General features: G+C 49.2%; 2 protein-coding genes across 3 annotated transcripts; one reads left to right on the forward strand and one right to left on the reverse strand.

Moving 5' to 3' along the window:
- The first annotated feature begins 12,777 nt into the window (after positions 1-12,777).
- LOC308676576 (uncharacterized protein) lies at positions 12,778-24,626 on the forward strand. 2 transcript variants are annotated; one of them, XM_081342450.1, is made up of 12 exons: positions 12,778-12,947; positions 13,078-13,189; positions 14,670-14,763; positions 15,929-15,983; positions 16,254-16,394; positions 17,409-17,569; positions 17,701-17,799; positions 17,980-18,125; positions 19,205-19,379; positions 20,737-20,849; positions 21,556-21,640; positions 23,069-24,626. In XM_081342450.1, the coding sequence occupies exons 1-12, from the start codon at positions 12,824-12,826 to the stop codon at positions 23,123-23,125; spliced, it is 1,362 nt and encodes a 453-aa protein (XP_081198576.1). In that variant the 5' UTR covers positions 12,778-12,823; the 3' UTR covers positions 23,126-24,626. The 2 variants fall into 2 exon arrangements, with proteins under 2 accessions (XP_081198576.1, XP_081198575.1); XM_081342449.1 differs by lacking the exons at positions 20,737-20,849; positions 21,556-21,640; positions 23,069-24,626 and having other exon boundaries at positions 19,205-20,711.
- Positions 24,627-24,757: 131 nt separating this feature from the next.
- Positions 24,758-27,730, reverse strand: LOC308676577 (nuclear protein 1-like). The gene is made up of 3 exons (XM_081342451.1): positions 27,472-27,730; positions 25,589-25,741; positions 24,758-25,393 (listed from the first exon to the last, which is right to left on the reverse strand). Exons 1-2 carry the CDS (start codon positions 27,572-27,574, stop codon positions 25,599-25,601), a joined length of 246 nt encoding a protein of 81 aa, XP_081198577.1. The 5' UTR covers positions 27,575-27,730; the 3' UTR covers positions 24,758-25,393; positions 25,589-25,598.
- Between the last annotated feature and the right edge of the window lie 68 nt (positions 27,731-27,798).

Genomic DNA, 27,798 nt, shown 5'->3' on the forward strand with positions numbered 1-27,798 from the left:
GCAAAAACTTTTATTGACAGAACCGGACGAGGAATAGCCTCGCAATGCCTCTATTTATACCCCCAGCTGGCCGACTGGCGACCAATCAGGGCTGTGCCGGTTTCCCGCTTGTCAGCGCAGACCAATCGGCGATGGTGAGCTTGGACAGCCCAGGAGCTGTCAAGCTGAGTCGCGCCTGCGCAGTTTCCAGCGGCTCCGACAGCTGAGAGCTGTCAAGCGGTTGCGCTTGCGCAGTGGCTTCCGGCAGCTTTTGACAGCTGTCAAAAGCTGCCGAAGGGTTTTTACCTCATAACTGTTTACATGTGAAACACAACCATTAAACATAACATATTAATACACAACACCCCTTACCCCTCCCCCGAACTGGTGAGGTAATCCTTCCGGTTGTTTTTTAGTTGAGTGCCCCATTCATAGTCCTTTAAGTAGGCCGGGGGTTTCCTGGTTCTCTCCGAACGCCGGAGGGGCGTTGCTGTTGTAGGCTGTTTCCACAGGTTCGGGATGCGATAATTCTGGACTTGGGTCTGGTGCGAGAGCTTCGAGGGCACCTTCGTTAGGAGTGCTGGGTGGGGGGGGTGTTTGTTCCTGGAGTGGTGCAATGCATTGAATTTTCCCCGCTACCCCTTTCCCCCCAGTTTTGAGGGCTGCGTTGTCGCAATTGATCAATGTGTCGTCGTAGGTGGCAGTTATTTCCGGCATCTATTATGTATGATAAGGGTCCAGTTTGTTCAATTACAATCCCCTGAATCCATTTGTTCCCTCCCCTGTAGTTTCTTGCCCAGACAGTTTGACCGTTAGTCAGGGTTCTATGATGAATGGGTTGGTCTGGTTCTGCCGTTGTTCTATCTGGGTGTAATCTGTCAAGTCTGGTCATAAGACGTCTCCCCCAACGTAGTTCCGCCGGTGACTTCCCGGTGGTTGTGCAAGGGGTGGTGTGTTGTGCCAGTAAGAATTGCGCTAACCTGCGGTGCCAGTTTCCCGTGACGATTTTCCGAAATGCATCCTTGGTGGACTTTACCATAACCTCAGCCAAGCCATTCGAAGAGGGGTGGAACGGAGCCGTCGTGGTGTGTCTAATAGAGTTCTCCGTGGTGAAAGTCTGGAATTCACGGGAAGTAAATTGGGGGCCGTTATCGGAGACCAAGACATCTGGCAGTCCGTGTGTGGCAAAAAGCCCCCTTAGTACCTGTACTGTGGCAGTCATAGTCATGCTACTGACTGGCACAACCTCCAGCCACCTGGAGTAGCTATCAACTACAATTAAAAACACCTGTCCTTGAAAAGGTCCCGCAAAGTCTAAGTGCACCCGGGACCAGGGATTTTTGGTTGTCTCCCATTTGTGGATGGGGGCTTGTGGTTGTGCAGCCCTGACAACCTGGCAGGGGTAGCAGCCGGCTACATGTGTCTCGATTTCTTTATCTATGCCCGTCCACCAGACGTAGCTTCTTGCCAACGCCTTCATTTTTACTGTCCCCGGATGCCCATCATGCAATGTGTTCAAAACCTTGGGTCTATGTTATTCAGGGATTACGACCCTATTCCCCCACAGTATGCACCCCAGGTGGGACGAAAGTTCCATTCTCCTTGAGAAATATGCTTGGAACTCGGGACCAGGGGATTTAGATTGCCACCCCGAGGCGATGCAGTTTAGAATTCTGCTAAGAGTCTTATCCGAAGTTGTGGCGGCCGCAATGTCTTTAGCTGATAGGGGGCATTCTGGTAATTCTAAAATTGCTAGGATGTTGCCAGCTGGAGCGGGGTCGGGGTCTATTATAGGTAGGGGAAGTCTACTTAATCCGTCAGCATGCCCCATTTCCTTCCCCGGCTTGTGGATTAATTTGAACAAATAAGCAGATAAAAAGGTAGACCATCTAAGAATTCGGGGGGACAGAATTTGGGGCATCTGCTTATCCCATGTGAAAATTCCCAGTAGTGGTTTGTGGTCTGTGAAGATAGTGAACTGCCGACCGTAGAGGTAGTCGTGAAATTTTTTTACGCCAGCAACTATCGCCAAAGCTTCCCTGTCAATTTGAGCGTAATTGCGCTCTGGTTTAGACAGTGTTCTGGAGTAAAATGCAATTGGCTTTTGGGTTCCAGTCTGCGTTAAGTGACTTAGAACTGCCCCGATTCCGTAAGGAGAAGCATCGCATGCTAAACATAGGGGCATTTTCTCTTTGTAAAGTGTTACAGTAGATTTACTGGTGAGTAGATTCTTTAGGAGCTGGAAACTGGTGTCATGCTGAGGAGACTGTCGGGCCTGGCACGCCCGACATTCGGACGGGCCGCGGAGCGTCCCGCCAGACCGCCGACGCCCGCGGAGCGGCCTGCCGGGCCCCGAAACTCACCGCCGCCGCTCGAGAAGCGCCCCGCCAAGCCCCGAGACCAACCGCCGGCGGCCGCGGAGTCCTGAAGGGCCGGGAAGGTGCTCGGCCGCGGTTGCACCCCAGCACCCGGCCGCCCAGTGCCCGAGGAAGCCACGAAACGGCCTACCTGCTTCCAGGGACTCCCGCCAGCCTCCTCCTCTTGCTGACAAGCAGCGGCGCTCCGAAAACGGCCGCCAGCGTCCACGCCGTCAGCGCAGAGTAACAGCGCAGCGGCGGCCCGCCCGTCAGCTGGGGAGGCCGCGGACCAGTCCGGCGGCTCCCGGAAGCGGCCAGCGAGCCGGGGGGGAGCGCGGCTGCCGTGTTCGCCCGGGGAGCGACCTACCGGCTATTAGAGATGGGCGCCAGAGTGACTCAGGGGGTGGTGGAGACCCCCAGCGGGACGGGGAGGGGCTCAGGGCGAGACTCGCGGTGGATGGGAGCGTGCGGAGCTCCGGGGGAGGAGAGGGTGGTTTGGGCTGGGGGGTGGCTTACCGGCTGCAATGGTGGTGGGGCGGGTGCCAAAGGGCAGGAATCATGGGGGGCGGTAGTTAAGTAGGGTGTGGGCGTGGTGAAACGATTAGGGGTGTGGTGGAGGGTGTCGGCTTGGCTGGCTATTTAACAGCGTTGATGATACTGAAGAATCAACGCTGACTTCATCTGTCTTCGAGCAACTGTTTATGAGGCTAATAAACGTGGCTTAGGAGAACCAGCTCCCGTTCCGGATTCATTCTTTTGGTGACTCGTCGGACGGGGCCTGAAAGTAAGTCAGCGTTCCTTTACCCTTTGTGGAGAGCTTTATCCCTGGGAGTTTGCTATGGCAGAAGGTACGGAGGATTCTGCACCGCTGGCTGAGGAGCAGGAGGAAGATGGAGCTGCGGCTGGGCTCTTGGAGTCGGTGGAGGTGGGGGAGGAGGCATTGCCCTCGGTGCGGCGGAAGGAAAGGCCTCCCCCACTTGACGGCCCTGGTCCGGGGCCTCAGGAGGCTGGAGTGCGGGGTCGCAGCAGTGATCGGTGGACACACTCCGACGGGGATCATAGAGGGCTCGGCCAAGGCCAGATGACCCGGCCTAAAGGTGCGTCTACAGAGTGGAGGGAGCGGTGTTTCATGGAGGACAGCGGTGAAGAATGGAGCTACTCCACCGCTCCGGGCAGCCGTACTATGGAGGTTCTCAGAGAGCGGTTCGGGGAAGTGAGGGGTCGGGAGCCTGGGTTTTGGTCTGTTCCAGATGAGTCAGACCAGGGGCAGTGGTCCCTCCCAGGTGGCCCTGCTCGGCGGTCTAGCCCGCCCCGCTTCCGTATGGACAGCCCGAGGTACCAGGGACCGGTCCGCCAACCTGAGGTTCCTAGAGGTCCCGGGGTCCCGGCTCCCGCAACGGCAGTGCCAAGCGGCACGGCCCCCTGGGATAGTGTGGCCGGAAGACCGAGACAACAGCCGTCACGACCAGATGGGGGGGTTCCAGTCCAGGGGATGCCGCTGGGTCCTTGGGGTCCAGGGCTGGCGTGGGGCCCTCCGCCCCTGACCACGGTCTATGATGGTCATCCAGACCGCCTGGCAATGTTTCTGGGCCAGGTGATTAATCATATGGACCAGTACGGCCCGGCCTATACGTCCCAGTGGGCGATGGTAGTGGCCGTGACGGCATGTCTACAAGGAGAGGCTGCGGCCTGGGCGGCCGACCTATACGGCGATCATGCCCGTGAGCTCGGGGACCTTGGTCTTTTCCTGGAGGCTCTACGGGCCCGTTTTGAAGATATCTCACGGGTGCTCCGCGCCGAGGCCGAAGTGTTGGATCTGCGCCAGCAAGGAAAACCGGCGGTGCGTTATGTTGGGGAGTTCCGGAAGGTGGCCGGGAGGCTACGGTCATGGCCTGAACGCCTTCTTGTGCATCACTTCAAGGCTGGACTAGACAGTGCCTTGCGGCGAGCTTGTGTGGTAAGGGGGGTGCCGGCCCGTCTGCAGGACTGGTTCCGGGTGGCTGTGGAGTTGGACATTGGCCTACAGGATACTCGAGGAAGGTCTGAGGGGGTGACCGGAGCCCGGCGGCCGGCCGAAAGAGTGAGGGTGGAGGAGCGGCCTGGCTTGCCGGCGGCCAAAGCCAACCCTGTGCAGCCACCACGGCCTGGTATTAGGTGTTTCCGGTGTGACCAGCCGGGACATCGGGCGGCTGAATGCCCGCTCCCGCCAGCCCGAATGGTTCCCCCAGCGACTTCGACACGGGCTTTGCCGGCTAGGAAGACCTCGGAGCGGTCCCGAACTGCTTATCAGGCAGCTGACGACAACCGTCGGGTGACGACTCCTCCCTTGGCGACCGGACCCGTAACCACCCAGTCCACGCCGACAGAAGACCTTGAGGATCTGGAGTTGGAGGAGGATCCGATGGTAAGCGCCCCGGTGTGTCCCTTCGTGTTCCCGGTGGTATTGGTGAGCCCCGTGTCTGGGCTAAGGCGGGCGGTTCGGGCTTTGGTCGATTCAGGGAGCACCCGGTGTCTTATCAACCGGAAAACAGCGGCTGCAGTGGGTATCCGGTTGCAACGCCTGGTAACCCCTCTTCGCTTCCAGCAAGTGGATGGGTCGCTCCTTGGGGGGGCTCCTATCACCCATGTCACCGAACCAGTCCGGCTGGAATTGGGGGCCCACTGGGAGACTCTGCGTTTTGTTGTGGTGCCCTCTATGACTGAATCTGTTATCCTGGGCCTTACGTGGCTTGACAAATGGGGCCCCACGATTTGGTGGGAGGGGGGTTGTCGTCATCTTCGGGTGGGTCTGGGCCCCGAGCCCCCTCTCCACCATTCCTTTCTGGGGCCGGAGGACACGGGGACGCGGGAGAAGGTTTGCGGGGTCAAGGATGACTCGAAGGTGCATGTACCCCGAGTTTACACCGACTTAATGGACGTCTTCGATGAGCGGGAGTGCGATTCATTACCACCCCACCGGCCGACGGATTGTGCCATCGAGTTCGAACCTGGTGCCAGATTGCCTAAGCCCCGTATGTACGCCATGTCCCCGAAGGAGATGCAGGAGTTACGGCGGTACATAGATAAGAATTTGGAGAGAGGGTTTATCCAACCAGCACGATCTCGGGTGGCGGCGCCAGTGCTTTTCCGCGAAAAGAAGGATGGGGGCTTGCGCTTGTGTGTGGACTACCGGGGGGTTAATGCGGTGTGCGTGGAGCACCTCTATCCCCTTCCTTTGATGAAGGACATGCTGGCCCATTTGGCAACAGGCCGGGTGTTCACCAAGTTGGACCTGAGGGAAGCCTATTACCGGGTGAGGGTAAAAGCCGGGGACGAGTGGAAGACTGCGTTTAATTGTCCCCTTGGTAGTTTCCAGTTCCGAGTGATGTCGTTTGGCCTACAGGGAGCTCCAGCTGTATTCATGCAATTGATCAATCAGGTCCTGCATGAGTTCCTGTATCGGGGTGTTTTGGTGTACTTAGACGACATCCTGATTTACTTGGACACATTGGAGGAGCATGTACTCCTTGTACGCCAGGTGTTGACAAGACTGCTGGAAGCGCAGCTCTATGTTAAACTGTCCAAGTGTGAGTTCCACAAGGCCCAGCTGGACTACCTTGGGTACCGTATATCGGCGGCAGGAGTGGAGATGGATCCTAGAAAGGTACACGCCATTCAACAGTGGCAGGCTCCGCGGACTCGTCGACAGTTGCAAAGTTTCCTTGGCTTTGCCAACTTCTACAGACAGTTCATCCCACGCTTTGCGGCCATCGCCCTGCCGTTAACAGATCTTCTGCGCACGCGACAATTAAAGACACGCCCGCGTCCGGGGCTTAAATTAGAGTGGTCCACAGCGTGTCAGCGGGCGTTCGAGGAACTGAAGTCCCTCTTCGCTAAAGAGCCCGTTTTGCGACACCCCGACCCCGAACTGGCTTACGTCGTACAGGCGGATGCGAGCGATGTTGCTCTTGGGGCCGTCCTCCTTCAGCGGAGCAGTGCCGGGGTCCTGTAGCCATGTGCTTATGCCTCCAAGAAACTGACTCCCACAGAACGGGCCTGGGCGGTGTGGGAGAAGGAGGCTTTTGCGGTCCGTTGGGCTTTGGAGACCTGGCGGCACCTGTTGGAAGGGGCCTCCCGTCCATTTGAACTGTGGACGGACCATAAAAACCTGGAGGCCCTACAAACCCCTCGCCGCCTGTCGCCTAAGCATGTCCGGTGGGCCTTATACTTCCGTCGCTTCCGGTTTGTGCTGAAGTATGTGCCGGGGGGTCGGAACTTTCTGGCGGATGCTTTATCCCGCATGCCACAGTTTGACAGCAAGAGGGAGGAGGTGGTGCAGGCACTCATCCCGACACTGGCAAAGGAGGGGGTTGGTTCAGAGAGTGCTGGACAGGTGTCGGAGAATTTGAACCAGGCCATCCAAAGGGCCTTGCAAGAGGACGCCTGGTTACGGAGTAATCCGGGACTATTAACTATGCGGGACGGCCTAGCGTGGCATGGAACACGATTGTATGTACCTGAAACTGTGCGGCCACGCGTTCTGCATGGGTGTCACGACACCAAACAGGCGGGACATTTCGGGTTTGTGAAAACCTTACATCTGGCACGTCGTCAATTCTGGTGGCCCCACATGAAGAGTGACATCGAGCAGTATGTACGGCGTTGCCATGTCTGTGCCACTACAAAACCCCAAGTTGGGAAGCCTTTGGGGCTGTTGCAGCAGGTAGCTGACCCGACTCGGCCATGGCAAGACATCGCCATGGACTTCGTTGTGGACCTCCCAGAGAGTAAGGGTCACACCGTTATTTGGACAGTGGTCGACCTGTTTTCCAAACAGGCACACTTCGTTCCGTGTAAGGGGTTACCATCAGCTCGTCGACTAGCTTGGCTGTTTCTCACGCAAGTATACCGACTGCATGGAGTGCCGCGGCGTGTGATCTCAGACAGAGGGGTGCAGTTCACGGCTCGGTTTTGGAGAGAGTTCCTGCGTCACATCGGCTCGTCGCAGGGACTGAGTACGGCCTATCACCCCAGCACCAACGGGGCCGCAGAACGAGCCAACGCTGCCGTTGAACGCTATCTACGGAGCTACGTTTCCTTTCGGCAGACGGACTGGGTAGACCTGTTAGCGCTTGCTGAAGTGGCGTACAATAATGCGGTTCATAGTAGTACTGGCTTCTCTCCATATCGGGTGGTCACCGGTCACGAATTTGTTCCCTTCGCTGAATGCCTGCAGGAGGAGGGGTCTCCGTGCTCACCGCATGACTGGATGCGTCAAATCACGGCCGCCTGGGGGGCGGCGAAGGAAGCATTGGATCGGTCCGCTGTGGCGACCAAAGCACAGGCGGATAAGAAACGAAAACCCTTTGTTACACCGCGGGTGGGGGACCTGGTTTACTTGTCCACCAAGTACTTACGGTTACAGGTCCCGTGCCGTAAGCTAGGACCCAAATACCTCGGGCCGTTCCGGGTGGTGCAAGTGGTAAACCCGGTGACGGTGCGACTGCGGTTGCCTAAGTTCTTAGGTAAGGTCCACCCGGTGTTCCATAGTAGCCTGCTGAAACCTGCTCCAGCAGCTACTGCAGCGGCAGGGGAGGGGGGTCCTGGACCGGTTCCCGCTGACCAGTATGAGGTGCAGGAGGTGTTGGACTCCAGGGTGCGGAGGGGTGCCATACAGTATCTCCTTCGGTGGAAGGGGTACCCGGTGGAGGAGGCAACGTGGGTGTCACGGGAAGACGTTCATGCTCCACGTTTGGTCCGGCCATTCCACCGTGCCCACCCTAGCAGGCCGGGGGGTAGGGGACACGGAGGTGTATGCAGAATAAATGATTCTGTAACCTTGTTCTCTACATCTGCAGGAGGACCCTTGGTAGGGGGGGCGGCATGTCGGGCCTGGCACGCCCGACATTCGGATGGGCCGCGGAGCGTCCCGCCAGACCGCCGATGCCCGCGGAGCGGCCTGCCGGGCCCCGAAACTCACCGCCGCCGCTCGAGAAGCGCCCCGCCAAGCCCCGAGACCAACCGCCGGCGGCCGCGGAGTCCTGAAGGGCCGGGAAGGTGCTCGGCCGCGGTTGCACCCCAGCACCCGGCCGCCCAGTGCCCGAGGAAGCCACGAAACGGCCTACCTGCTTCCAGGGACTCCCGCCAGCCTCCTCCTCTTGCTGACAAGCAGCGGCGCTCCGAAAACGGCCGCCAGCGTCCACGCCGTCAGCGCAGAGTAACAGCGCAGCGGCGGCCCGCCCGTCAGCTGGGGAGGCCGCGGACCAGTCCGGCGGCTCCCGGAAGCGGCCAGCGAGCCGGGGGGGAGCGCGGCTGCCGTGTTCGCCCGGGGAGCGACCTACCGGCTATTAGAGATGGGCGCCAGAGTGACTCAGGGGGTGGTGGAGACCCCCAGCGGGACGGGGAGGGGCTCAGGGCGAGACTCGCGGTGGATGGGAGCGTGCGGAGCTCCGGGGGAGGAGAGGGTGGTTTGGGCTGGGGGGTGGCTTACCGGCTGCAATGGTGGTGGGGCGGGTGCCAAAGGGCAGGAATCATGGGGGGCGGTAGTTAAGTAGGGTGTGGGCGTGGTGAAACGATTAGGGGTGTGGTGGAGGGTGTCGGCTTGGCTGGCTATTTAACAGCGTTGATGATACTGAAGAATCAACGCTGACTTCGTCTGTCTTCGAGCAACTGTTTATGAGGCTAATAAACGTGGCTTAGGAGAACCAGCTCCCGTTCCGGATTCATTCTTTTGGTGACTCGTCGGACGGGGCCTGAAAGAGACCAGGACCATGGGGTACCCTTGTCGAGTAGTCTGTGCAGGGGTTCAGCGATGGTTGCCTTGTGGGGCAAGAATGAATGATAAAAATTTATTAGTCCTAAAAAGGCTTGTAGCTCCTGTTTGTTTTTAGGAGTGGGTGCGGTATTGATGGCTTTGATTTTTGAGTCAGTGGGGTGAATTCCCCGAGAGTCAATTTCGTATCCCAAAAACTCTGTCGAGGGTACCCCTATAGAGCATTTATCTCTTTTTAATTTTAGCCCTGCTGTTCTGAACCTGCTGAGAACTTCTCGCAGTTTGTTTGCCAAATCCCCTTCTGACTCGCCTGCTATAAGTACATTGTCGAAGTAAGGGCAGACCCCGGGAATTCCCTTAAGAGTCTTTTCCATAATTTCCTGGAAAATTCCCGGGGCTGCAGATATGCCGAATTGTAAGCGATTTACTTTGAAAGCCCCGCGGTGTGTGACGATGGTCTGTGCATTTGCAGTCTCCTGGGTGACAGGTAGTTGCAAATACGCCTGTGCCAAGTCAAGTTTCGCAAAGATGGCGCCGGACCTGATGGCCGCGAGGACGTCTTTCACTGCTGGGACAGGGTAAGCGTGCGAGTTCAACGCTCAGTTTAGGGTGGCCTTATAGTCGGCGCAAAGTCTTATTTGGCCGTTAGGTTTAATTGGGGTTACAATTGGTGTTTCCCACTCGCCCCCTTCGACCGGTTCTAAAACCCCTAGATTAACGAGTCGGTCCAGTTTGTTTTCAATTTTGTTTTTAAGTGCGAACGGAACCCTCCTAGCTTTTATTCTTATCGGTAAAATTTCAGGGTTTAATTTTAGTGATGCTGGGGGTCCTGTATATTTTCCTAACGAGCCATCAAAAACGTCTGCGAACTGATGGCAGACGGCTTCGAGGCTTGAGATCTGAGTTGTGTTAATTCCCGTTAGAGCGATTCCTAATGCTTCGAACCAGTCAAGACCAAGAAGACTGGTTCGGTTTCCCTGAGTTACTAGAACTGTTAGGAGTCCCCTGAACTGCCTAAATTCCACCGGAATTTTGGCTTTTCCCTTCAGTCTGATTGGGGTTTTTTGGAAGTCAGCAAGGTGTATGCTGGTGGGTTGTAGGGAAATTGGCTGCCTGCTGAGGCTGCAAATGTTTTTATAGGTCTTCCACGAAATGAGGGAGACCGAGGATCCCGAATCGACTTCCATTTCACAAGGAACCCCATATAACAGGACACTGATTTTAACTTTAGGTCTTAACACTAGATGGACCACTCCCGCCCCCTTATTCCTATCTACTGCTAGTACTAGGGACCTAGGGGGCTTTTTCCCGTTGGTCATGGTCGGACTCGTACCTGCGGATGTCACTTCCAAGTCGTTTAGGTTCTCCCGGTTCTGGCTGCGGCATACGGCTCTGAGGTGTCCGGTTTTGCCACATCCGTGGCATTTGGCATTGCGGAAACGGCAGGAAGCTCTAGGATGGTTTCCTCCGCAGCTGGCACATTTGGCTCGGATGCCTTGCTGATTGGTATTTTTGCTGTTTGGGGGGCCCCCGCGGGTGTCACGGCGGGTCTGGAGTTTTTCAAACTTCCGTTGGACGGCGTCTCTATTGGTGGTGACGTCGTTTTCACTGGAGTCACTGGGCGTGATGTCCTCCTGGTGTACGGACCCGTATGGTCCGTTTTCGGGTGGTCCTGTTTTCTCGTGGTGGCTGTCTTCGTAAGCTGCAACCTCCATGGAGACCTCGGCCAAGGTCAAGGTGGGCTTAGCGATCAGCTTCTTCCTTAGGCGCTCGTCCTTCAGCCCGATGACCACCTGGTCGTGGATCCGGTCCTCCAGAACCGGCATCGGCGTGTGGCATGCCTAACTCCCGCTATGAAATCAGTGGCTGATTCATCGGGAAGTTGACAGCGCCACGCGAAGTTTACGCGCCAGAAAAGTTCTGATTTTGTCGGCATGAAATGCTTGCTAAGTCCTTCCGTGAGTTCTGCATACGGTATGGAGGCGATGGGCTCCGGACTGAAAAGTCCTACGGCCACATCGTACACAGCTGGTCCGCTGAGGCAAAGGAGCGCCGCTGCCTTGGCCCGGTCGTCCGTGATCTTGTTGACCAGAAGGAACCCTTCGACCTGGCCCCAATGTGGCCGAGGTTGGCCATACTGTCCCGGTAGTGGGTACTGCTTCGCGGGCGTTGAGGAAGTTGTACTTCCCGTCAGTGACTTCAGCTGTCACTAGCTCAGAGCCAGGGAAAGAAAAAAAATTCCTTTTCCCTCGGCCAGTGACTTCAGCAATGCGAAGCAGTAGATCCCACCTTCGTAGCCAGTGCTTCGTCCGTCGACGAATTACGCGAGACAGCTGGCTAACTGCAAAAACTTTTATTGACAGAACCGGGCGAGGAATAGCCTCGCAATGCCTCTATTTATACCCCCAGCTGGCTGACTGGCGACCAATCAGGGCTGTGCCGGTTTCCCGCTTGTCAGCGCGGACCAATCGGCAATGGTGAGCTTTGACAGCCTAGGAGCTGTCAAGCTGAGTCGCGCCTGCGCAGTTTCCAGCGGCTCTGACAGCTGAGAGCTGTCAAGCGGTTGCGCTTGCGCAGTGGCTTCCGGTAGCTTTTGACAGTTGTCAAAAGCTGCCGAAGGGTTTTTACCTCATAACTGTTTACATGTGAAACACAACCATTAAACATAACGTATTAATACACAACACCGTGACAGTGTGTTCAGTTGTTTGGACAGAATAATTTACAGAATGCATTCAAAATCTGAGATCCATAATTCCCATGGAAACTTAGCAAGTTTTATAAAACATTTTATGACACTGGCCTGAATTCCTAAGATTTGGCCTGTGAGAACAAAGCATCTGTTTAAGCTAGTGCTATGGTCAAAGAATCAAGGCTACAATTTATCATTCCACTTTATAGATCTTATATCAGTTCTCTCTTGTTGGCACACACTAATACAGTTCTTACCTTACCCCCAATCCAAATCTTATATATTTCACCATATTTAGAAGGCATCAAGTCAGAGAAGTTGTTTTCAAGAGAACCAAGATTTTCTCTCTTTTTTGGTTCCCCGAGTATTGGCTCCTGACAACTGCCTGGACTAGTTTTTTGACAAGATATTTGAAATTTTTTGCCATTGCCTTCATCCTAGAGAAAGAGTGATTAGCCCAAGATCATCCAGCTAGCTTTGGGTCTAAGGTGGACTCCCAGTCTCCTGACTTTTGTCAAGTGCCTTAAACCACCACACCAACCTCTCTCTCTTTAGATTCCTTTTGCCCTCCAAAAAATAATACTCGGACAATCGCAACTACTTGCATTCAAACGATTCAGAGGACTTCTGAAGAGAGAAAAAAAAACCCAAGAAGAATAGGGGGCGGGGACCAATTTAAATACACTGGCCCGGACGACTTTATGTTTCCACATTTGCATCATTTATTCGCGCTAAGCGTCCAAGAACAAGCGCTGTACGATCGGGAACAAATTTGCAAATTTCTGCAAAGACCTATTGCCACGTCATCCCCTAAGATCCTGACGGGAAGGTTTAAATACGCGGAGGTTTTTTTGTGGCTACGAGGCTTCACGGGAATTGTAGTTCTGCGACGTAGCGCCGACAGACGTCGATCGAAAAGCACGCTAGTGCGAGCGCGCCCCGCTTGTCCTTTCCGCGAAATGCCTTTCGGGAGTTGTAGTTCTTTCCTTCCCTCTTCCCCAGTCGCCTTCGCTGCTTCCGTTGCCGGTTTAGCCGCCACAAACTATGCCAGGCAGCCGGGGTGGGAAGCCCCGAGAAGCCGCCAACCCCGCCGTCGGGGGTGGGACGGAGTCGGTGACAGAACGAGTCCTCCGGGAGGCCCACTCGCTTTATGTGCACCCGGGTCAGGGTGAGAGTTGAGCGGATAGGATGGGGGGGAAATGGGGAGGGGAGGGTTTTTCTCTTTAGGGGTGAAACAATATGCCAAGTGTCGGCCATAAGTTTAATAATAAATAATAATTTTCCCGCTCTGCTCCCAGGTTTGGTGACCATAGGAGAGCGCCTGGGCCTAACCCTGCTTCCCCCTCGCCGCAGAGTGACTGTCATGGTGATGGGCAACCACAGTGCTGGGAAGAGCAGCTTTATCAACTGGTGAGCTGAAGGGGACTGCCAGAAAATTAATCAAGGGAAGTCAAAACTGGGAATGGCATCATTAGGATACAGAGCCAAGGGGTGTTGGTGTGAGTGCAGGGCATTCTGGTTAAATCTTAAGGGAGAGGGTGGTATGGCACAAGGCATTCTGGGGAAATCCTAGAAAGTTATCCATCGTCCAGGTAATCCTTGACTTACGACCACAATTTTGCCCCAAATTTATGTTGTTAAGTGAGTGACATTTGTTAAAGGAACTTTGCCCCATTTTACGACCTTTCTTGCCACCGTTGTTAAGTGAATCCCTGCCGTTGTTAGGGACACTGGTTTTTTTAATTATTTTTTATTTTAATCCCATTTATATCCCGCCCTTCTCCGAAGACTCAGGGCGGCTTACAATTTTAAAGCACAAATAAATGTGCTTAGCAATAGCCTTCATTCTATGTATATGCCTGCTTATTAGGGCTTTTGCCCCCCCCCCCAAGCGGCATTATTACAAAGTCAGCTTATTGCCCCCAACAATCTGGGTCCTCATTTTACCTACCTCAGAAGGATGGAAGGCTGAGTCAACCTTGAGCCTGGTGGGATGCGAACCTGCACTAATTGCAGGCAGCTGGTGTTACTTAAGAAGGCATTAGCCCACTGCTCCACCAAGGCTCTGTTATTAAGTGAATCTGGTTTCCCCATTGACTTTGCTTGTCAGAAGTTCACAAAAGGGAATCACATGACCCCGGGATAGTGCAACAATCATAAATACGAGTCAGTTGCCAAGCGGCTGAATTTTGATTGTGTGACCATGGGGATGCTGCAGTGGTCGTTGTAACTTTGAATGGTCACTAAATGAACTGTTGTAAATCAAGGACTACCTGTACAAGAAATTGCAGGCAACCTGTAGGTTATGGGGTTTGGGAGAGTTCAGATCTTGCAATAATTGTTTCTAATTTACTTTAACTATAATGTCTGGTAAAAAACGGTGAAGTTATCATTTATTTGTTAACATCAGTGTTTAAAAAAGGGTGTATTATACTAGGGAAAGACTTCTATGCAAGATGTCAGCATGAGAAGCTGAACCTCTAAATAGCTCCTCTGAGGGGAAAAAAACCTCTCGTATTTCTGCCCAGTTTTATGTCAAAAGTGATTAAAGGCTACTGGGGAAAGAATACAGTTTGTTGATTATACTGAATATGAACTGGGTTTCAGTAAAAGTTCCTATTTTTACTAACTAGTTTTAAAACATGGAAAGGGATTGTAATCCAGAGACGCCTAATTTCTTGTGTCATTGACACAAATGATGCTGATGTAATGGAAGAAGAAATGGGTGTTGAGACACTTGTAGCAATTTTAACAACCCAGGACATTTCAGGAAATTGGGTCTGAGCGTGTTGTGACACTACACTTCCCATCTTCAGTTCAGATTTAACCATGATCTGCCCACAAAGAAGAGAAAGATTTTGTCTTGGGTTTTCTTGATATTTTTGTGCAGGTATGTGGAGGAACACATCCAACGTACTGGGGTTGCAATTGAGACTCAGGGTTTCACTTTCATCACTAGTGGAAAGAAGCGAGAATCTCTCACGGTGAGATTACAGAGACGCTCATTTGTAATATCGCTTTGTATGTTTCACTGTTATGGCTACTGCTGTTTAACCAGTAAGACCTGCCTTTCTTCAAAAGCCACTGCCCTTCCCTCCAGGCAGTCAATTCTTCCTCTCCTCCAGTTTTGTTTTGCTTTGTTTTGTTTTCCTGTCAGCAGCCAGTCAACATATAACTGTTGAATAGGCTTATATAAAGATATTTAAAAGTTTCTTTCCCCATCCTTTTCCTCTCTCCCCACCCCCCTTAACAGGTTTAGGTTTCTCCCAACCTGCTGATGTTTTCTTCCTGTGCACAGGTAGTGCAGATTTGGTTGCGGAGCTATAATTCCAGCACTCTTTAATCAAAATAAGGAATGATGAAGAACGCCGGAAGTTGTGTTTCACAACATCTGGAGGGCCACGGATTTCCCACTACCTAGATGATGCAATGAGTTTGCTGGTGGTTTAGAGCAAGCTTGTGACTTAAGTCCTGGGGTTAGTCAGATGTTTGGATTTCCAAACATGGCTTCAAACAGGTGTCCAGAGAGGAAAATGCAGGAGACACAATATAATTAATAATATTTAATTAATTCAATTGTAATAAGTTGCACTTATTTTTGTACTGGGCCCATCTAGCTTTTGAGCATACACAATGGTACCCCACCAAAAAAAAATCAAGGGCAGCCTTCAGCCCTGAAATAGTTGTGCACGCTTGCTCAATAGGACTTGACTAAGGACTTTAAAGGGACGCGGTGGCTCAGTGGGTTAGGACACTGAGCTTGTCGATCAGAAGGTCGGCAGTTTGGCGGGTCAAATCCCGAGTGCCGCGTAGCAGAGTGAGCGCCTGTTACTCGTCCCAGCTTCTGCCAACCTAGCAATTCAAAAGCACGTAAAAATGCAAGTCGAAAAATAGGGACCACTACGGTGGGAAGGTAACAGCGTTCCGTGCGCCTTTGGCATCTAGTCATGCCGGCCACATGACCACGGAGACAAGCGCTGGCTCTTCGGCTTTGAAATGGAGATGAGCATCGGCCCCTAGAGTCGGAAACGACTAGCACGCATGTGCGGGGGAACCTTCACCTTCACAAGGACTTTAAAAGCCATCTGCTACAGCCATACTAATGTCATGTATTCTAAAGCCTTCTGCTCTTCCACTCCTTTCCTGCAGGGCAATGCTACACTCCACCTCTATCCTCATTTCCAGATCTTGCAGAACTTCAAAGGTTAGTTGCAACTGAAGATAAGTCAAGGGTTGGCTTTTAATTCAAAACAGTGTTGTGTGCCCTGGCAATGAGTATTGCCTTTGATCAGGAAGCTGGTATTTAAAAGTTGGGGTAATTGATCATCGACAGCTTGCCTGCAATAATTCATATTGGCAATGAAATTTGAAGTATGGTATCTGGTTTTAGGATTATTAGGAGAACATGGTATTTGTCATCTCTTAATGGCAAGAAGCTGCTAGTAAATTTTCACACATTCTGCTCTTTATTTAGGAGTGCCGGAATACCTGAGTACTGAGATTTGTACCTCCAAGCAGAAACAATTTCCTCTGATCACTTTTCTTGACACTCCAGGCTTGGTAGATGGTGATATGAAATACCCTTTTGATGTGGAAGGAGCACTGATCTGGTTTGGTGAGTGTATCTTCAGGAAATAGCCTTGGTGCCTGAAGAGGGATTCTATTAAATTGGAGCATGGCCAAGTCAATCTAGCCCTCAAAAGAGAATAGATGTGCCCGAGAGAAGATGGATTAATACAGGTAACCCAGGAATGGCTTCTGTCTTAAGAAAAATGTGCCAGAGAGCTATTTTGGGTTTTGGAAGAAAATGCCGGCATGGTGATGGGAGAACAGGTTTTAGCCTAGGGCATTTTCTACTGTAGTAGCCCTTAGCTTGAAAGAAATGATCTACTGGTGTATTACAGGTAAAACTCGAAAAATTAGAATATCGTGCAAAAGTTCATTTATTTCAGTAATGCAGCTTAAAAGGGGAAACTAATATATGAGATAGACTCATTGCATGCAAAGCAAGAGAGTTCAAGCCCTGATTTGTCATAATTGTGATGATTATGGCGTACAGCTCATGAATACCCCAAATCCACAATCTCAGAAAATTAGAATATTACATGCAATCAATAAAACAAGGAGTGTACATAGAACAATATCGGACCTCTGAAAAGTATAAGCATGCATATGTACTCAGTACTTGGTTTGGGCCCCTTTTGTAGCAATTACTGCCTCAATGTGACGTGGCATGGAAGCTATCAGCCTGTGGCACTACTGACGTGTTATGAAAGACCAGGATGCTTCAATAGTGGCCTTCAGCTCTTCTGCATTGTTCGGTCTCATGTCTCTCATCTTTCTCTTGGCAATGCCCCATAGATTCTCTATGGGGTTCAGGTCAGGCGAGTTTGCTGGCCAATCAAGCACAGTAATCCCACGGTCATTGAACCAGGTTTTGGTGCTTTTGGCAGTGTGGGCAGGTGCCAAGTCCTGCTGGAAAATGAAGTCAGCATCCTCATAAAGCTCGTCTGCGGAAGGAAGCACAAAGTGCTCCAAAACCTCCTGGTAGATGACTGTGTTGACTCTGTAGGAAATTTTTTCCCCACGTATGCAGCAACCTAACTCCTTCTCTTACAATCTTGTTCAGGCCAACTCTGCGATCTCATCCTGGTCTTCTTTGATCCCATGGGGCAGGCTCTTTGCAAACGCACCTTAAACATAGTGGAGAAGATCAATGAAGAGCACGGAGACAAGTTACGCTTTTATCTGAGCAAAGCCGATGAGGCAGGCGCTGAGGGTGATCGACAGGTAGAAAGTCTCCCATGGATAATGGGCACAGATTGGGATGGGGAATGGCTCTCTCATGGAACAGAAGGAATTGAGAATGGCGGTTTGTCAAATCGTGTGCGTGTGATTTTTTTTTCCTTTTTGTCTTACAGAGGGTGCTGATGCAGATTGTTCAAGAACTTTGTAAACGTCCCGGCCTCAATAAGTGTGGGTTTGACATGCCTACAATTTACATTCCCAACCCCAATAAGGTGAGTGATAAACTTGGGAGTGATTTTTAGATGTAAGATTGAAGCAGAAGCCATGAGGAATCCAGGCTTCTGGAAGGATGGGTGAACCTTGGGATGGATGGTAGAGAAATTGGGACTGAAAAAAGAATGCCGACAGATTCTCTGCAAAAAGGTGACTGTGGGTTATGCGCTCACCCTTAGCCAAGTCGGTGTGTTAATCAGATTGAGGAGGTCTGTCGCACAATTGAGAAGACCATCAGCCAGACTGTGCAGCATACACTCAATGCCCTGGAAAGGGATTGCCGGCTCATTGAAGAGGTCACACAGCGTTTGCTAGAAGAGGACAGGTAAGAACAGAGCATTGTGGGAGTGGGAGACTTAACATCTGACAGGTTCTACAACATTTACAACCAAAGATGGACGGGATATCAGATCCGGGGTAGAAAACCGGGAGTGTGAATTTGTATCGTAAGATGGCCAATTCAGTCACCTTGTGGAGAGATGGGTGGCAAATAAATTTAAATAAATAAGTAATAATGAAATAAATTGAGATAACGGAGTGGCAGAGTCTGAGTTGACAGCTGTTGAGAGATAAACAAAAGATTGCAGTGTGTGTGTGTGTGGAAATGAGTAGAAAGTGAGTAGAAAATGTACTGAAAGCATGCTCTTAAGCTGCTTGCTTGACCTGCCTCAAAGGACTGTTGGGTAACTTACAGCACAAGTCCTGCGGACATTTACTTGGAAATAAATCCCACAAAAATGGAGCATTGTAAGTGCCTTGAATAAGGGACACGGTGGCTCAGTGGGTTAGGACGCTGAGCTTGTTGATCAGAAGGTCGGCAGTTTGGCGGGTCGAATCCCGAGTGCCGCGTAGCAGAGTGAGCGCCTGTTACTCGTCCCAGCTTCTGCCAACCTAGCAGTTCGAAAGCACATTAAAAAATGCAAGTCGAAAAATAGGAACCACTCCGGTGGGAAGGTAACAGCGTTCCGTGCACCTTTGGCATCTAGTCATTCCGGCCACATGACCACGGAGACGTCCTCGGACAAGCGCTGGCTCTTCGGCTTTGAAACGGAGATGAGCACCGGCCCCTAGAGTCGGAAACGACTAGCACGCATGCGCGGGGGGAACCTTTACCTTTAAGTGCCTTGAATTTGAATGTAGACGAATAATCTAGACTCCTTTAAAGGAAGGATGGTTACACATTCAGTTATTTCAAATGTAATTGGGACTGGAAGGTTCTGGCTACTGACCTTCACTTTAAAAGGGGTGAGAAGATTATAGTTAAGAGAAGATCCTAAGAAACTAACATCTGCTGAAGATAGTAGGCAATTTTGGGGGGCAGTGCAGGATTTAATGCTATTCAGCTAAATTTCTTCCCGAATCCTATATGTTGTCCTTGCTTTTTCGCTTTTTTCTATTACCCAGCAAGGCCAGAAACAGCAACTTCCGCGCTTTCTTCCGTGGGATGCTTATGGGCATGGTGGGTTGCCTATTGCCTACTTTTCTTCTTCTGACACTGATATTTGGCACAACATTTGCTCGCCAACTGTGGACCTTGGTCCTGGGGGAGAAGCAAAGTCAGGCCCTGGAACTATACGTAGTGAGTATCTTGGCGTCTTTTTCCCTAGAGTCCCCAAAGCACCCTTTTCTCACTTTACAGTACCCCCCCCAATTAAGCCTCGTTTTGCTTTGCGTAGAAAAATTGGTGCAAGACATTGGATTCCATATCCTTAAGAGTCTCAGCTTTCACGCCTTGAGGGTGTGGGAAACAGGTTTCTACATCCACAAAGCAACACAAGCTGATGCAGCTTCTAAAAGCTGTAGAAAAAACAGCACAAAACCTAAGGAACGTATGTTATACACCAATGACCAAGAATAGCCCAGTATTGCAAAGTTCAGGATTCTTTCTTTCTTTCTTTCTTTCTTTCTTTCTTTCTTTCTTTCTTTCTTTCTTTCTTTCTTTCTTTCTTTCTTTCTTTCTTTCTTTCTTTCTTTCTTCCTTCCTTCCTTCCTTCCTTCCTTCCTTCCTTCCTTCCCTTTCTTTCCTTTCTTTCTTTCTTTTTCTTTTTCTCTCTCTTTCTCTTTCATTTTCTTTCTTTTTGCAGGAGAAATATGTAATAATCAAGTTTCTAATTCTTACACCAATAGAAATAGAACTGTCTAAAGCCTGCTATAAGTAGAACAGATGATAGCCTAGGGTAATAGGATAAGAATCCAAATTATAACTTTGTGACCCTTTGCGTAACTAGCAAAACCACAATTGAGTAACCTTTACTTCTCTTTTATCTCGTCTTCCTTCTCTAAGTTAATGAAAGTTTTGGTTATGGTTGGGGAAGTCCAGAAACAATCATGCAGAGAATGACTATTTGTTATAGGTACTTTGCTGACTACTTTAAGTATATTTAAGGCGTGTGCTAATTATATATACAGGTAGTCCTCGACTTACGACCATAATTGAGCCCAGAATTTATGTTGCTGAGAAATTTGTTCAGTGAGTTTTCTCCCGTTTTACGACCTTTCTTGCTACACTTGTTAAGTGAATCACTGCAGTTGTTAAGTTAGTAACACAGTTGTTAAGCGAATCTGGATTCCCCGTTGACTTGGCTTGTCAAAATGTCGCTAAAGATGAGCACATGACCCTGGGACACTGCAACCGTCATAAATGTGAGTCCATTGTCAAGCATCCAAATGTAAATCATGTGACCATGGGGATGCTGCCACGGTTGTAAGGGTGGAAAATGGTCATAATTCACTTTTTTCAGTGCCACGGTAACTTCAAATGGTCGCCAAATGAACCGTTGTAAGTCAAGGATACCTGTGCATTATTGCCATAGAATTCAGACATTGTTGGCAGAAATTTATTTATATTATTATTTTCTTAAAAGTGCAAGTGGATAAACTTACGTTTTCCTCAGCTAATATCAAGTATATCATTTATTCTTAATCCTAATTTTCAGCAACCGGTTGCATCAGTCTGGAGGCTTGTCCCTGAAGATCAAACCTTAACAGTGTTTTTTGGTCTTCTCTTCCTCTCGATTCTCTTCCTGCTCTTGGCCAGCTACACTCTCAGGTAAGAACGTTCTGTTGTGATTCAGTGTCAGCCTGTGCTCCCAGCAGCTGAGTCTGAGGAATCTGAGGAGGAGGAGGAGGAGGAGGAGGAGGAAGGGTTTGGAGAGCCTTCGGTGTTGGAGGGAGACTCTGATGCACTCCAGGACTCTCAGCCTGGCCCCTCCAGTCATGTTTCTCATGAGGCTCAGCTGTGTGAGGAGGTGGTGTGGGACTCAGAGGAGTCACAGCTGAATCTGTTCAGAGACGCTAGAAGCAGAAGGCAATCCAGCAGAGCAGAGCAGAGAAAATCTATGAGGCAACTCAGTGAAAGGAGAAGAAGGCATTGAGAAGCCATGTCTTGGGACAGATAATAAAAGGGGAAGGCGTGGGTGGTGCTGGTTGCTGAAGGCAACCGTTCGGAGACATTCAAAGAGAATCCTGGTCTGTTCTTGCTAATCTGTTTGACTCTTGTTTGACTCTTGTTGGATATTTTGAATCATGTATTTTTGGTTGAAGAAAATATTCTGCTGCTTTTTTGTTTGAAAGATTATTTGGAACTGTAAATAAATTTGGGTTGGTTTTTTTTTTCCAGCCTATTGATTAAAAGGAAAAAGGGGTTGTCCCTGACACACAAACAGGACACTGGAACAGAACATGTTCCTGTTTACCAGGAAGGGCTGTTCGACACACTTCTTATAATCTTCCTTTGTCTCTTTTGTCCCACTTAGAATGAAGCCCACTCTCTCCAAAAAGCAGAAGCGGCAGCTGGAAGATCGACAGGATTACGTATTGGATGTGGTCTTGGCTAAGAAGGTTACTGCTTTGGGAACTTGGATGGGGTGGTTTGAAGTTGTCACATGGCAACTGGTCTCTATTCTGTAGGACCTACCGTATTTTTCGGACCATAAGACGCACCTGACCATAAGACGCACCCAGTTTGTAGAGCAGGAAAACAAGAAGAAAAATATTCTGAACCAAATAGTACCGGTATACTAAAACAGGGCTTTTCAACCTTTTCATCCATTGCACCACTTTTAGGACAAGGCAATGTCCGAGTACCACCAGTCGCCCAGCAAGGTGTCAAAAACTTGACACCCCCCCCAAAAGGAAAAAAAATGATAAAGTACAGGTAGTCCTCGACTTACAACAATTCACTTAGTGACTGTTCAAAGTTACGACGGCACTGAAAAAAGTGACTTATGACCATTTTTCACACTTATGGCCATTGCAGCATCCCCAGGGTCATGTGATTTACATTCGGATGCTTGGCAATCGCTTCATATTTATGATGGTCACATTGTTCCAGGGTCATGTGATCGCCTTTTGCAGCCTTTGACAAGCAAAGTTAGTGGGGAAACCAGATTCACTTAACAACCATATTACTAATTTAATTTCTCTCTCCCCTTCTCTTTCTCTCCCTCTCTCCCCCTCCCTCTTTCTTTCTCTCCTCTCTCTCCCTCTTTCTCTCTCTCCCTTTCTCTCCCTCTCTATTTTTCTTTCCCTCTAGTTCTCCCTTTCTCTCCCTCTATTTCCCTCCCTTTCTTTCTCCTCTCTCTCCCTCTCTCTCCCTCTCTTTCTCTTCCCTTTATTTCTCCCTTTTTCTCTCCCTCTATTTCCCTCCCTCTTTCTTTCTCCTTGTCTCTCTCTCCCTCTTTCTCTCTCTCTCCCTTTCTTTCTCTCCCTCTCACTTTCCCTCTCCCTCTTTCTCTCTCCATTTCTCTCCCTCCCTATTTCTTTCTCCTTCTCTCTCTCCCTCTTTCTCTCCCTCCCTATTTCTTTCTCCCTCTCTCTCTCCCTCTCTTTCTCTTTTTCTCTCTCTCTCTCCCATTGTCCCTTCTTTCCTTCCTTCCTTCCTTCCCTCCCTCTTTGTCTTTCCCTCTCCGCGTTAGAGCAGTACCCGCAGAGGCGGCCCTGCGGCCCGGCTTTCTCTTGCAGAAAACAGGCTGAAACGGAGCGAGGAGATTGCAGCAGCGCGAGATCAGCACGTGCCGATTCGTGCTCCTGGCAATCTCCCTTGCTTTCCACTTGCTGAGGTTGGGGCTGGTCATACGGATCACCTTCGGACCATAAGACGCACCCTCATTTCCCCCCACACACTTTTTTTGGGGGGGAAAGTGTATCTTATGGTCCGAAAAATACGGTAAGTGGTCAAGAATAGGAGTCCTGTTTGGATTCTGTGGTAACCAGAGAAACGGGTTGACTAGCACAGGAAATTTAAAAAATTACACTCTTTCTTTGCAGAGAAAGCTCTATGAGGAATACCTTCGACAAAGCATTGGGGAACAGGACTTGAACTGAAAGCAGCCTATTCTGAGGAGATTCCACGCCCCTCTTCTCCCCCTGCCCCCTATCAATACCTAGAGAAGAGCATTTACAACGGCAAGCCTTGCAAGTCCAGTTGATCCAGTCCAGTTGCCATCTCTTTCACGTAGGGTAGGACCAGTTGGATAGGGATGGCATCCTGGATCCTTTTGAACTGCGACTAACCTTACCTCTAATGTCCTACATCTGAAAGGGTTGATTCACTGGTTATCATTTTTGCTGGGTCTGTTTGCTGCCCTGTGGATAGAATGATGTTTTCAGACCTTACGAGGGGACTGTAGCGGCATAGCCCAATTCTGCATCCAGCTGAACTTGGCTCCTGGTTTTAGAGATGGCAGAACCCTGCCTGATGTTAAAATAGGCAACATTATAAACCAGTGATGTGCTTTGTTGGCTCCTATCATAATGGGCAGTTGTAGTTGCATCAAGATGTAAAGGGTACAACTTGTGGATTGCTGCCTTAGTCGCTCAGTGATCTAAAGTGACAGTTCACATAAGCTTATTATGCTAAACGTAGCCTAATTTTATCTCTCATTTGTACAATACCTCATATTTCTAAATGTACCAGCATGCTAAGGGCATGCAGATGACTGTATTGCCTTCCATTTCACATGACAAGTGCCTTTATGTGACCATCTCTTGGGAGTGGAAGATGGGACCTGGATCCTTGTTAACAGTCTCTTCCTTGGTTGGTCATAGTCCAACCAATGCCAGTTCAGTACTTAACACTCTGAGATTTCCCCAGACCTCTGACCTTTATAATTTATTCAACATGCCCCAGAACACACTGGGAACCCCAAGCCAGCTTTTCCTCCAATGCCAAGAAGTATAAGTTATGTTGAAAAGAGGCCACTGTTTTGGCCAATTCAGCTCACTTGATCTCACTGCACTGCATTCATTAATTCTGGGATAGCGCCATTATCATGGCTGCATCTAGAAACAACACTTTGCTAACTCTTCTGAGATGCTATGTATTAATTCCTTCCGAAGCTGGACTTTGGCTTCCATCAGCCTTAAGCAAAATGGTGTAACTGATCATGTTATGGAGGAGACATTACTGTACAGATCTGGTAACAGGGTCCTTTATAGTAAGTGCAACAAAAAAACCACAAAACATTAACCTCTGGCTTTAATCTAAGCAAGAATTTGCTATTTGGGGATAGGAAAACAGTTGACTCACATTAGCCTGGCTCTGGTAATACATTAAGATAATTTTGGTCTCTTTTTTCCCTGTTCCCATCAAATTGGGGGGGGAGGGGGATTGGTTTGCATTCTCTTTGCTTCTCTGGAAGCTCTCATCTTGCTGGCGTGAACTTCTGGAGGGTGACAGAGATGAAGGTTGACAAACCAAAGTTAGATCTATTTGTCAGAAGTTACTTATCATTTATTAAAGTGCATCTCTTCCTGAGGCATCAGACTGACTTGAAATCAAAGGACTCGTTTTTTATGCCATGTGCACCAACAAATACTGCCAAGGTACTTTTGGGGTGGGGTGGGGGATCTGAGTGTTTAATAAAAGCTTATTGTAAAATCTGCCTCGGTTCTCTTCCTTCTGTTTATTTCTGCTCACTGAATGTTTATGCTTCATTTCACTCATAATTGCAAGAAAACAGTTAAGCCAATTTTATTTAGCATGGAAAAACACAAACACACATTTTCACGAATTAATGCTATTCCCTTTAGCCCAATATAGGTTTCTCTTGATCCACTTTCCTGCCCCCCCCTAATTTCTGTGAAGTTGACATTGCTACAAACTCATTTTTCCCCATACTATAAAGTTTATTCATCTACTATCTCTACCCCTTCCTAAAGAGAAAGACACAAAATGGTGTAGCATTTCTAACAGCATTTCTAGATGAGCCAATTCCTCCCTCAGGATAAATTTCATAATTATTTAAGACATCACAATATCCTGAATTTTTGGGAGTGGGGAGGAATATTGAAGAAAAAAAAAGCTTAGGATGGCTATTTGCTTTTCCAAGCCTAAGTACAATTATTCCATTTGCTTTTCCATTGTGAAAAATGGTTAAGGCATTGGGTTGTTGTTTTTTTCTTTCCCCCTAATGATTTTGGGATGAACTGCAGCCTTCATTTTCACTCGCTCCTGATGTGAGCCATAAGACTGTCTACCATCTTCCGTAATTCAAGGAACCACCAAATTACACGGCGTTCATCCGTCAGTCTCCGTATCCTCATTGACATTGCCATGGTGTCCAGAACCTGAGTAGAGAACCAGATTCAGAGCTGGCGGGAGAGAAGAGAAAATGGTGAGTAGTGGGTGCAACTTCTACCTAGGGATATATATTTGCAGCCTCCATGTGAAGTCCGAATGGCTGGTAAAAATGGTTTAAGAAAGGGCTGGCTGGCTGGGGGGGGGAGGGGTGTTTCTGGAAGTTAAAGTCCACAAGTCTTAAAGCTTCCCAAGACTGGACTTCTCACCTGCATTTTTTCATTTTTTGGACGTTGTCGCCTTTCGCTTCTGTTCTGTGCGTTGCAGCTTCAAAACGATCTTGCGCTCGTGGCCACCAGGATTTGGACGATTTGTATGGTCCTCAGCCTCTTTCTTGGATCGGCCTTTGCGTGAAGAGCCACCTAAGGATACCCCAGGACAACATTTAATTACCTAGAGCCATTGACATGTGCTTTTGTTTCAACCCAGGAATAAGATAATCGATAGTCTACTAGATGTTGTTGAATGTCAACTCCTACTAGATGTTGATGAATGTCAACTCCAGCCTCTCTCCCTGTCTATTAAGCAAAGGAGGAGGAGCAAGAAGAGCCAGAGGATGTCAAAAAAACAAGGTGAAGAGGGCAGCCATCACCACATGATCAAAACTCAAAGCTGCTTTTTACATGCACTGCATACTTTATTCCCTTTGCAATCAGCTTGAAAAAAACTACCTTCTCTTTTCACACGGACTTAGCAAAAAATAAGAAATTTTGTCGAACTTTTGGTTCATAAACTTCAGACCGCATGAACAAGTGTTCTGTGGCTCTGTAGAAAAACTTGGCTCTATATCTACTCAAAACAGATTTTAAGAGGGTTATTTTTAGGGTGTGCGCTTGCCAAACTCTACAAGCCAGCGCTAATTTGAGGATAATGTTTTAGGAAGGATAATAATAGCTTTGAAAGTTTCCAGGAAAATGAGTTGTAAGGACTCGTTTTTGGCCATATATAGGCCTGTTCCTAGATGGAAAAAGTGGCTGGAACTCAGATGTGCACTAGTGTTGATTTTTCTACAGCTTCTTTTAAAATGCAAAAAGCAAATTCAAGAAGCTATGACCTTTTAAAAATATGTATATATATGATGGGATGAAAAACAGCCTATTTTTTTTTTTGGTTAGGAATTAGACCACTTGGAAGGTTACTGGGTTTTTTTTCTCAGCCACTAGAGCTAAAACATAAATTATGTATTTATTTTTACCAAAGCCATGTTTGCCAGTCATTGTGGGAATCATGTGCCAAGCACACACAAATGTGTAAGCACTGCTGTGTTTCTGTGGATATAAGACTTTCAACAGCTTGTAACTGAGTAACAGAAAATTTGGTTAATTAACACAATGCCTGGATTTACGTAACATACCTAACCAAATCCAAGAATCTGGAGAGTGTCTTGGTTCACAAATTTTGTGAAGCCATGGGTTATTTAGCAAACTATACAACTGTCAGATCGTAAAGCCAAGATATGGCTGGCCCACAAGCTTTCAGAAATAGTTTGTTATGGATTATGCGAGTACGTTCAATCCCCTCCTCGGTGTATTGTAGAGCCGCAAGTATTTTTTTCATCTAGATCAGTATGCATTAAAGCACTTTTGCAGTGATTCCCGTTTCTGTGTTACGGGAGTGATGTTCCTTACAATACACGCATGAAGGCGAAATCAGACATCTAACCGGAAAGACAAATTCGGGATTAATAGGTAATTATTGTTGTTAGCCGCCCTGAGTCCTTCGGGAAATAGGGCAGCATATAAGTCCCATTAAATAAATAAATAAATTTCACGTTAATGCAGTTTGCAAAACAAGCAATCTCGAGCGTGGGAGCGATTACAATCTAACCACAGGCATGCAATGCAAGCCACGATGGTGCAATGGTACACCTATCTCTCCTCCTTGCCACGCCCCACGGCTGCCCTATCCAAACTTAAGCGACGCCACATCCCACCTCCTAACGCCCAAGCTGCTCTCTTTTTTTCTTTCCCTGTGCCCTTTTCTTGATTTGATAGTCCCTTAAAACCTCTTCATTTTTAATCTAGCCTACTTTAATTCCCTCCCCCTCCCCCTCTTTGGACCCCACATCTGGCAGCTTTGCCAGCGCACCTACCGCTGTATCTGTCGGTCAAGCTATAGAAATCGTACTGGTCAAAATATTCCACCTCGAAAGCCGTCGGGCGCAGCTTTTCGGCTTGGACGAAAGAGGTGGACATGATGACCCGTCCCTTGGTCCCAGATGGTAGAGAAGAGACAAAACAAAACAAAACAAAACAAAACAAAACAAAACAAAACAAAACAGGGCGACGCGACGCGACGCTTTGCTGCAGCAGCAACAGATCTTCCGAGGTTGTTTGTTTGTGGGGGAAGGCTGTATTTCGGTCTATATATCTCTTTTTCCAAGAACGCCCACAATTGCATCAGTTTTTCCCACCCCTTA

This window comes from Vipera berus (genome assembly GCF_964194415.1).
Source record: "Vipera berus genome assembly, chromosome: W".
Taxonomy (NCBI): domain Eukaryota; kingdom Metazoa; phylum Chordata; class Lepidosauria; order Squamata; family Viperidae; genus Vipera; species Vipera berus.